This window comes from Physella acuta, unplaced genomic scaffold, assembly GCF_028476545.2.
Source record: "Physella acuta isolate Inbredline_101_S28 unplaced genomic scaffold, ASM2847654v3 ptg000316l, whole genome shotgun sequence".
NCBI lineage: Eukaryota > Metazoa > Mollusca > Gastropoda > Physidae > Physella > Physella acuta.
In genome coordinates, this window is record NW_026731835.1 from 448,122 (window position 1) to 459,546 (window position 11,425).

Here is an 11,425-nt window from a genome sequence, read left to right on the forward strand (position 1 = left end):
AAGCCTAAGCAAAGCTGGGCAGCATGCCTAGTATTTTAATATTAACTAGACCCTACGGGATTTTAAAAGAAAAAAACAACTTGTTACTAGATCTATATCTATATTAGGCTAGACCTTACGTATAATAATAGTTTGACTTTTATTCAGCAAAAAATCTGGTTAAGTTCTAAATAAAAAAAATTGGCCTGGATTCGATGGTTTAGGCGTCTTGCAAAAGCGGTAAATCAAGGTAGGCCTAAATAGATTTACTGTCCTGTGTAGAATGTACTGTCCATTACTACCATTAGCCACTAGGCCTAATAATTACTTTCAATACATTCATTTAATATTTAAATAAGTAGATCTATACCAAAGTTTGATCGATCGCAATTTTAATGTTTAGAATTTTAGGTAGGCCAGGTTAGCTCAGTCTCAGTTTAGAAAGAAATAAGATTATTAATTTGACAGCCAGTGTATGAAGTATGTGACTAGATCTAGATCTATGTGTTTTATCTTTACCGTGTACTTGTTTCTTGTCTGCTAGAAGAAGGTGGTGTCTAGTCTAGATCTACACACTTTTATATTTATAAGTAATCTAGCTAGATCTACAAAATAAAATTAACCAGTTTTCCTTCATTTAATTTGATAAGATTCTAGATTTAAGAATGTAAAAATGAACGTATTTGAACTTAAGATTCTAGAGCTAACCAACCTGTTAAGAAAGAACTAATCTAGATCTTATCTCAGATCTAGACTAGATCTAGATCTAGATACTAGATTTTAGTACTAGATCTACTGTTGTGTGTCTAGGTCTAGAATCTAGATCTAGTCTACTTTTATAGTACTTAATTAATAATTAAAGTCTACTACTATATTCTACTAGAGATCTAGATGTAGTATCTAGATCTAGAAGGAATGTAGATGTAGATCTAGTAACTACTAGTAGTACTAGAGCTAGTACTAGTGAAGTACTATTAGACTAGAACTATTCTAGATCTAACTAATCTAGAATAATCTAGATCTACTAGTATTTACTATTATCAATTATTAATAATTTTAAAGGCCTAGGCCTAATTATTATTATATTATTATTATGGTGAAAGTGTAGCAGCATACATTTATTATACATTTAGTTTATGAGCATTAGGTCCTAGTTAGATCTATAATCTATATAATACTAGGCCAACATAATCTACTGAATATCCTACACAAATTATTTTATTATAATTTTTTATTCTGAATGTTAAAGAACTTTATATTTTCTCAGAATCTCTTGCCATGGCATCACCTTCAGCTTGGTTCACTACTGAAATTCAACAAATGATGTTTGGGTTTGGTGACAGTAAGAGACCATTACAAGAGACAGCTGTATTAGTGGAGGAAATTGTACATCAGCAGATGGTTTCAATGATCCTGCAAGCAAATGAAGTGGCTATAACAAGAGGTGAAAAACAGATTACCATAGAAGATATCTTGTTTTTGCTGAGGAGGGATAAGGTGAAACTGAAAAGGCTTCTCAAATATTATGAAGTTCGGGATTTAAAATTCATTATTAAAAATTCATTAGCTGGAGATGAAATTAAAGCTGATTCAAATACTATACAGTCACAGGAAAAATTAGCTTTTGATAAAAAAACAATGGGCAAAAATAGGCAAATTTGTTATGAGTTTTTGTCATCAATTGATCAAACAGGAGAATTACTAGCCTTGTTTGAAGATTCAGAAGTTGACCCTGTAAAACATGAAAGAATGTTAAGAGCTGAGCTTCAGACACAAGGAATGGACACACAACAGTACATGGAGTTTTGCCAAGCTAGGCAAGCAAACTTCAGTCGTAAATACAACAAATCTCAGCGTTTTAAAGACTGGCTGCAATTTAACCTTAGCCCAGAGATCAACATTAACCCAGCTGTGGTAGAAATGTTCAGCTACCTGGCATTTGAAACAGTGGCCCAAATTGTAGACTTGGCTCTTCTTGTCAAGCAAGATATGAGATCAAAACCAAATGATCATTTGTCTAGAACAAGACCACCTTTGTGTGTTAACTATGCAGATCTCTATGCCAACAGCTTGTACAACAAACCAGAAACTGTTTTAACTGATCAGAGTCAACAAGATGTGAACAATCCTATGAAGCCAGGCACCAACATACCGTTAGCAACAGCCACACAGAAGATTAATAAGAAAAAGCGAAAAAAAAGTGACCCTCCTACATCAGTTGATCTCTCTTGGGACTGTACAATTCTGCCTTCAGATGTTAGAGAGGCCATGCGAAGGTACTACACAGACATTGGTCCTTTCACTTCACAGATGAAAATCAATCCACATTGCTCACCATGGTATAAAACCTTATGTTCTTGATTTAAAAATAATTTTTTTTAGCTATGTTAAATTGCTCAATTAACTCAAAAGTTCAACCTAGTCAAATGTTGATATATGCATACGTAATAATATATCAAAATGTAGATATTATTTTCCATTATTTATTATTTATCTTATTTAATTTGGCAGTTGTAGTTGTATGCCCATTTTTATTGATACAGTTATCTCAACATATTTTGTATAACTGTAATCACATTCAACTAATTTTTAGAAGACTGGAAAAAATAATATGGTCTAATCTCTTATTAAATTCTTCAACAGTGTTGTTTAAATCATTTATTTTATAAGACTGATGTATTGAAATGTAAAAACTGACCACTCCATGTACCGTAGCTTAAATATTTCTTTGTTAATGGTTTGTTTACATTTACCACCAGTACTTACTATATGTTAAATATATATAAGTAAATGTGTTCTGATTACGTTGTGTTTTATTTTTTCTAAGTAATAACTAATATTCACTATAGTATAATTCACTAAACATATGGTTTTGGTGTACTTATTTTGTTGTGCATTATTTTGATAAGTCTTTGAATATATTTAATTTTAAGTTGTAAGAAACATCTCCACAACAGCCTAAGCCACTTGCTAACTTTTAAGCCTATTTGAAATGAAATTCTAAGAAATTTCATTTGAACTTGTATCTTTGTAACAAGTGGCATACGTTAGTTTTTGCTTTAAACAGACAATTTAATTTTAAGTTTTAAAAACTTGAATTTTTTCAAAATCTGTGCTCATATGAATAATTAACCGCCAAATTTTGTCATGGAGAACTTACATTAACTAAATAATGCCTTCATTTAATAATTCAAGTCATTTCTTTAAATTTAAAGACAAGATTTGCCTTTTATATTGAAAATTGTTGCAAATATTACTCCCTTTTTAATAGACCTGAATTTTGGTCACATTTTTTAATGATTTCTATACACCAGTGGCTTAGCGAGGTCAGGTGTCACCCCCCCGAGACGTTGCGACCCTTCCCGGGGTCAAACTTTCGATTGATTTGCACCCCCCCCCCTCAAATTTTTCTCTATATATTTTGCTATTTTTTGCAATGGTGTCACTCGGTGCGGTACACACCCACGCCCCCCTCCTCGCTACGCCTCTGCTATACACTCTCTTGATTTTTGTTTTTGTCAATTCAAGATCTCATAATTTATAAGTGCTATTTTTTGTAGCAAGTTGTATAATAGCATGGTTAATTTGCAAAAAAAAAAAATTCAGCAATCAATTACTTTAAATTGGAATGTCAACTGTGATACATAGCATTGTTTATGCCATTTTTATTATCACCTGTGACAATGGCTAAGATTTGTGTAAAAAGTGTTTTTTTTTTTAAATTATCAGCAATATCACTGTAGACTTAATTATTAAGTATTGAAAATGAGATAATATAATCACTATTTTATAAGCCCTTACCTAATCTGTTGCTCAGCATGCACACATTTTAAACAAATAGGAAAAAAATACATAGGCTTATAGGCTGAGATAATGCTTTGTTGTTTGTTGGATAATTATTTTATTTAGTCTCTGAAGTAATAAGACTGTTGTGTTAAAAATTATCTAACTTAAAAAATTGATTTATTTTAATGATAATTTTATTGTTTTAAAAGTTGGAATACTAACAATTCATTAAGTAAGGTTTGGAGCCAGATTAGTAAATTTACATGCTCTAAATCAAAATAAATACTTTGGAAAATATCAAATGCAGTTACAGTTTGGTTGTTTTGATATTTGAATTTTTTATTTTCTTGTTTCAACTCCACAAGCTATTTATAAAGCTATTTATAAAGCTAATTTACAGAAATAAGTCAATGGAAAAAACTTGTTCCTAAAACAATTCAAACTTGTATTACAAGATATTTAGATATTTTATGTATGTGTAATACATAAAAAAAAATAGTTCAGGAAATTTTGGTATACTGATTTTGCATTATGCAGTTTCTAGTATAGAAAGAATTTATATAAACATAATGCCTACTTAAAATTAATAAAATGGTTCTATTTTGTTTAATTATGATTAATATGAAGGCTTATGTCTAATTAGTTTAAATATACAAGTAGGCTTTTATGAAAAATGACTGTTTTATTTTGAAATATAAGTAGAACTATATACTATATGGGATCTTTTTTAATAAGTGATGTGCAAGCACGTTTTTCCCAGTTTAAAAACCACAGATTTTAATTTATCTTAATTATTTGGTTTCATTGTCAGATCATGGTTTTTCGTTAACAACCTAATATATAAAAAACCCTGTGCGCACTTCTCTCTCTCTCTCTCTCTCGCCTAAGAGATCAGTATCTTCAACGATATATGGAGAACTTACAGATAAGGACTTTTGTTGAAAATAATATGTTGGATGGTTTTAAATGTATAATAATAAACTAAATTTTATTAAAAGAAAGAAATAGCAATATTCGAATGTAGAAACACATTTTTTAATTACGCAACAGAAAAAGTGTTTACTGTTTATAGTTGTGACAAGAATGTATTAAACAATGACATCACGATCCACATGTTTAAACTACGAAAAGTACATAGAACTACTAATGGATTCATCTTCATTTTAGAATATGAAGAAATGAACTATTTCATTCAAATTTGATTTAGAAATTTGAAATGTATACAATTTTCTTGGTCAAAAGTAATATAAATTTCTATTAATAAAAACAACATAAATACCATTGAACAGCTGGGTTTTTAGCGGAATCATTAAGTCTCTTAATCAGAGTGTGCAATCAATATGGTGTGTTGGTTGACTAATTAGTAATAATATAGGCCCTATAATTCGTTTTTACTTTCTCGTATATACGAAGTATAGAGAAAGTCTTGTAATCGTGCAAACAAAAAAAATCGAGATTTTTATAATCTCGACGTTTTACACCTCACTGATACGGAAAAACATAATTTTGCAATCTTGTCTGTGTCCGTGTGTAAACACGATAACTTGAGTACCGTTACAGCTAGGTTGATGAAATTTCATATATAAGTATTTTATCAAAATCGTAGATCCGTATCAACTTTTGAGCTATTTCCGATAACCGGAAGTGGTACTTTTCCTACTTTGAATTTTTCAAAAGCCTATAACTTGAGTACTATTTCAGATAGATAAATGAAATTTCACATGTAAGTAAAAGATCTAATTCTCTACCTTCTGTTAAATTTTGAGTCATTTCCGTTGACCGGAAGTAGTAATTTACGCTACTTCCGATTTCTCAAAAAACTAATGTAAATTTTAAAAGTACTAATAATATTGCGCACTATTATGCGCTTTTTTATTTGGCGTCCACTTAGTGTGCAATTAATTTGTCTACGAGATTTTATTCTATTTTTAAAACTTTAAGTATTTAAAATGGATTAAAATCCATGTCTATAGCCCCTGTTATTTTATATAAGAATATTCGAGAAAGTTTAGGGGAGATCGTTTATTTTTAAGAGGTATTGGTAGCGTATGGTACTTTAATTAAATGTGTCAGATTTTTAGCTATTTAGTTATTTCTTTGCTTTGTCACTAATATCGTTCAACGTGTGTGTAGTAAAGCACATTGCGTTTTGACCAATAACTATTTATAAAATATTTTTCTCAAACATGTAGGCCTATAACATTAAAATATATAGATCTAGGCCTATCGTGTAACCGGTACCGACGGCTAGTGTTACATAGATTGAAGGCCGTGGTTTAAGGAATAGGACCCATAACTGTAATAAATTATATTATTTGAATTTTGTATTTGTCAAAAAGTTTTATAAAAATGCACCTAGATCTAGATCTAGAATCAGATTTGAATCTAGATCTATCACAATCAGTATTAAAACTAAACGCAACTTTCGGTATTTTGAAATACCTAGTTTTTATAAACAAAACAAAAATGGCCTTGAAGAAGCTTAGCAGTGCGTCAATTTTAAACCTATTTATGAAGAAAGAAAGCTTTTACACTTTTCGCCTCTTAACTACATCACAAACATTGCAGAAAGATATCCACGGTGCATAGAGATATCTAACTGATTAGTCCTAGATCTAGATTCTAATCTAAACTAAATCTTCTCTAATCTAAAGTACATCTAGATCTAGATCTAGATCTATCTAATTAATAATTATCTAATAATAGAGTCCTTTCATATGACGTCACGTCCGTTCGTGACACCTACGCCCGCCGCCACAGTGGTGTACACAAGACGTAAACACAATCAGCTGTTCGCCAGCGCTGGACGTGTTGACCAGCGCTGGACGCGTTCACTGTATGTAAAGAACCGCACCCGCGGAAAAGCAAAAATACGTTAAAAAACTTGAACTCTTAGGAATTGAAGATCCTTATACTGTTATTGACAGTTTCGTATAAATAAATATGTGGACAAAATTTCTAAATAAAAATACTGTTAGTAATACTGTTTGCGTTTAGAGTTAAAGTAGCCGAATCTGATCAAATGCAGTTCTCGATACTTTGTTTCATGTAAGGACAGTAAAATAATAAACTTCATTTTAATTATAAAAGATAACTATTAATAAAACAAATATGCTCGACCTTCACAAATACTAATAGTAAAAGACAAAGTCAAAAGTAATAGGCTAATAAGAATAATAAGATCTAATCGTAGGCCTAATACCTGGCTCCGCTGGGTAGACATAGAATCTAGAATCTACTTCTTTACTTAAATTTAATTACTTTAGATCTACATTCGATTCAAAATACACCCATAATAAATCAAAAGTAGTCATAATAGGCCTAATAAAGCATTTAATTGTCTCTAAGATCTAAAATCTCGCTCTATTATCTAATCATTTTTTTAGCAAACGAAATTTTCTGAAATTGAAATAGATTATATGACTAGGATCTAGAATCTGCTACTTAAATTAAATTGTAAAAACTTTATACAAGCATGTAGTTGATATTATTGTAGTAGAAGGCTTTAATAAATTACTAAGACCTACCTACTTTGTTGTCTTTTTACAGCAATATGTATCTGATACTGGACTGAGTTTAATTAAATTCAAATTCATATCTAGTAATTGGTCTACTAAGTTTTTGTAGCCTAGTAGTACAATCTAGATCATACCAGCCAACAACAAATAACCACATTGTTATTATTTGGTTAATGATTAGGCTAAAATTTTTTTTTAAATCCACTGTTTATAAAAGAAACAAATCAAGCTAGAAACATTATAAGTGAGATGGTTTAGAATAATAACAATGGACCTAGTCTACAATTGATACAATTGCAGGTCTACATAGGGCCTACAGTCTAGTAGTTTACAGTAGGCACCGAGTGTGTAGCTAGTATACTAGTGTGTAGCTGTCCAGAGTTAAGATTCTTAATGCCTTAATGCTTTCCCCTGATAAGCCGTGTGTGCTATAAATGACATAACATGACACCGAGGTGAGAAGTGTTGAGGGGAGAGCAGTGGGACTTTCCCCTTTGTTCTCCCTGCTGGGCCCTGAGGGTCAAAATTATATAAGAAATACTATCTCTGTGGGGCTGGGTATCACGGAGGTGAGACATTTTCAGGGGAGGGCAGGGCAGACTCCTCTTTGGTTTTATTGTGGGCTAGATACAGGTGGGGGCAGCCATCATGAGGGTTGAACGTCAGTATTAATTTGTCTGATTACTTCCCTGCTGGATTATAAGGGTCTTAAATTGTATAACATGCTACCCAGATTGGTTATTACCCATGGATTATATTAGCCGTTGTAGTGTGGGTTTTGTAGGAGTTAAGTGGTCTCACGTTTGCTACAGTAGATAACCTCTAATATATTACAGCATTTGATCAGCTTCGTCTACTTAAACTCTAAACGCAAACGGTATTACTAACAGTATTTTTATTTAGAAATTTCGGCCACATATTTATATTATCCACGAAACTGTCAATAACTGTATAAGGATCTTCAATTCCTAAGAGTTCAAGTTTTTTAACATATTTTTCCTTTTCCGCCGTCGCGATTCTTTACATACGGTGAACACGTCCAGCGCTGGTGAACACGTCCAGCGCTGGTGAACAGCTGATTGTGTTTACGTCTGATGTACACCACTGTGGCGGCGGGCGTAGGTATCACGTGATTTAGGTCACGTGTTTGCAAGGACTCTATATCTATTATCTGTCTGTGACTGTCTATCTACTAGCTAGTATCTAGTATCTACTATTGCACTAGCAGCAGCAGGCTAGAGTCTTTCTGAGCTCTAGCCAGTGCAGCTCTATAACAGTGGAGTAGCACTCACAACTATTGATGAGGCCCTAGCTACTAGATTCTAGATCTAGCTAGAGTCAAGGGAGTTGCCGTGGGGGGGGGGGGGGGGGAGGATATTTTATTATTTTAAAATCTAAAATATTTAAAAATATGCACACCTTATTTTTATTATTTGTTTTGTTGACTAAACTAGATCTGTAGAGTAGTGCAGAGATAGAAGAGAAATTTTATATTGAGTATTGACTCGAGGTACTGTTGTTACGCCTTAGTCTTCTTAAGTTCTTAACTGTTACCCAGTTTTTGTTTTAGTATCTGTTAGGCAGTGTTATACCGCGTTGACACTTGCGACATGTATACTATACATGTCTAGAAAAAAAAACTTCGCTATAGGGCCTAAGATAATAGGGGAAAATACTCACTTATTGCGAAGTTTTTTTTCTAGACATGTATACATGTCGCAAGTGTAAACGCAGTATTAGGTACTTCTAATCTAATTTCTTAGAGCGACAATCTAGGGCCTAGATCTAGGCTTCAACTACAATCTAGAGATTATGTATTATAGAATCTAATAGGCCTAATGAATACAACACATCTTCAATATTTTAATTGGTTAAATAAATTGTAAATAGTCAACTTTCTCTTTAGTTTAACTAGAATTTGTAAGTACAAGGTGGAGGGGGGGGGGGGGGTGTTGGGGAAGGTGTTGTTCATTATTCATTATAATGTTGAAGGCTATCTGTAGGTCTAAATTTCACACTTTTTCATTTAACAAAGCAATGTTATAAATTATAAAAGGAATTTTAACATTTTTAAAATACTTTTTTAAACTATTGAATTTATCTTGGTAAAATAATATTTTAGGAAAGAAGTGCCTTTCCAAAAAATTTTTTTACAGTGTGGGAAATTGTGGTTTGGACTAAAGCATTTTTTTTTCATTGAAAATTAATAATTAACTGTAGATCTAAATCAAGAAGGTAGCTGTGATGTTTTGAAGCTAAGCAAATTTTCTTATTGGCAAAAACGATATCAAGACCAACATCAAGATTTAGGCTTTGATTGGTTTATCACCCCAGCTGATATTCTAGAACATATTTTAGACATTTTAAATCAGGTAATATTGTACACCCAGGGTAAAAACATTAAATGGGTCTGCTTTGATGTATAAATATTGAATTGTAGCATATAATGAAAAAGGTTTACTATAACTTCATATATATTTTTTTTCAAAGATAGACAGCCCTATTATTAAATTAATGTGACTAAAGTTTTTCCACAATTTAGTAAATAACTTTTTAAAATTTTAAGTTAACCTTGGTTATTCTGAAATAAAAAATAACAAACTTGTTATTAAAACGTAAGCTTCCAATTGAATTTTCATTTACAAATGCAAACATTCAGGACATGGTTGCTCAACTGTTCCAGCTAGATTCACTGTTGAACAATTTATTCAACTATTGTTAACTCTTTGCTGTTTGTATTGACAGGTTAAGAAAAAGCATGTCAACAAAAGCCTTCACTTGTTAGATTTGGGCTGTGGAACCTCTGATCTCTCTCTAAATGTATTAGCCCATACCAGCAGCCCTGTTTCAATGATACTGTTGGACTTTGTTAAAGAAGCTCTCCTGTACCAAAGAAAAAAATTCAGCAAAATTTCTCAGAAAGGGTCATCTGTGCAGTTTGTTTGTGCAGATATCTTAAACATTCCTTTCTGCAACAACTCTTTTGACCTGATTATTGATAAAGGTAGACACTTTTCACTTTGCTTTATAGAAATCTAAAACTTTTGCTTTTACATTCTTAATATACTTTTGTAGCTTTTATTTCAGATTTTTATGGCCTAAAAATTCTTATTCTTATGGATAGCGTTAATTTTGTAAATATAATTTTTGTTCTGCATAAAATTTATTTAAGTTCTGTCTTAAACATTTTACCAGGGACAATGGATGCATTGCTGAAGGATTCGACCAATGGTCAGTTTAAATGTGAAGTTATGATGTCTGAGGTGATGCGTGTGCTATCAAAATATGGAAGATACATGCAGATATCTGATGAAGACCCAGACTCAAGATTACTGTGCTTAGAAGAGATATGTCATAAAGCTTTTACCAGCAGTCACAAACCAAACAGTATTAGTCATGAGTTGGATCATAAAAAACTTACTTCTGATTCAAATTTAGAACTATGGGAAGAGAGGAACATTTTAAATAAAGTCACATATAAGGATGGGAATTCTTTACAAGAAAAAATTCAAAACCACACTGACTCTTCATCTTTTGATCCACATCATTGTCATAGTTTAGAAAGATCAGACATTACTTCATGGTCGTTTGAAGTTGTCAGTTCTCATTGTGGCAGGGAGTACTTTATCTACTGGTTTGACAAACTAAGATAACTAAGCAATACACCACTTTATTTATTTAGTTAAATATGATATTTTAATAATTGGTGCCTTATTTTGGTGAAAATCTAAAATAGGCATTTTTGGTAAGCTGACCTAACTAAACTAGCTTGCACATTACTGTTCTATTATTTCAAGTGAAAAAATGTTCAGAATCAATTTTGGAACAGGATAATGGCTTTCGTCATGATGCTATCCAACATTTTAAAAATAACTGTTCTGTTAATAGTTAGTTATTTAAATACCTGTGGTTAAATAGCGTAACTTGCCAAGTAGTCATTCATTTGAGGACTGGACAGAAAATAAAAACATTGTATTGTAGTTTTAAGCTGATGTAATTTTTGTGAAATGTAAGAATTATTAAATTTTTTAAACTGATTCATAATTAAATCAGTTTATGTTGTATATTTTCTGAAACCAATGTTCAATTATTAATCATAAAATAAACAAACTAAATGATAATTATTAAACCAGACATAAGAA

The 11,425-nt window shown here is 31.6% G+C and overlaps 2 protein-coding genes across 4 annotated transcripts; both read left to right on the forward strand.

Annotated features, from left to right (window-relative positions):
* The first annotated feature begins 252 nt into the window (after positions 1 to 252).
* Positions 253 to 3,262, forward strand: LOC131940400 (transcription initiation protein SPT3 homolog). 2 transcript variants are annotated; one of them, XM_059299002.1, is made up of 2 exons: positions 253 to 264; positions 1,247 to 3,262. In XM_059299002.1, exon 2 carries the CDS (start codon positions 1,258 to 1,260, stop codon positions 2,338 to 2,340), a length of 1,083 nt encoding a protein of 360 aa, XP_059154985.1. In that variant the 5' UTR covers positions 253 to 264; positions 1,247 to 1,257; the 3' UTR covers positions 2,341 to 3,262. The 2 variants fall into 2 exon arrangements, with proteins under 2 accessions (XP_059154985.1, XP_059154984.1); XM_059299001.1 differs by lacking the exon at positions 253 to 264 and adding an exon at positions 515 to 569.
* Positions 3,263 to 6,224: 2,962 nt separating this feature from the next.
* LOC131940403 (citrate synthase-lysine N-methyltransferase CSKMT, mitochondrial) lies at positions 6,225 to 11,402 on the forward strand. 2 transcript variants are annotated; one of them, XM_059299007.1, is made up of 4 exons: positions 6,225 to 6,253; positions 9,504 to 9,655; positions 10,029 to 10,287; positions 10,479 to 11,401. In XM_059299007.1, exons 1-4 carry the CDS (start codon positions 6,232 to 6,234, stop codon positions 10,934 to 10,936), a joined length of 891 nt encoding a protein of 296 aa, XP_059154990.1. In that variant the 5' UTR covers positions 6,225 to 6,231; the 3' UTR covers positions 10,937 to 11,401. The 2 variants fall into 2 exon arrangements, with proteins under 2 accessions (XP_059154990.1, XP_059154989.1); XM_059299006.1 differs by having other exon boundaries at positions 6,243 to 6,346; positions 10,479 to 11,402.
* The last annotated feature ends 23 nt before the right edge of the window (positions 11,403 to 11,425 follow it).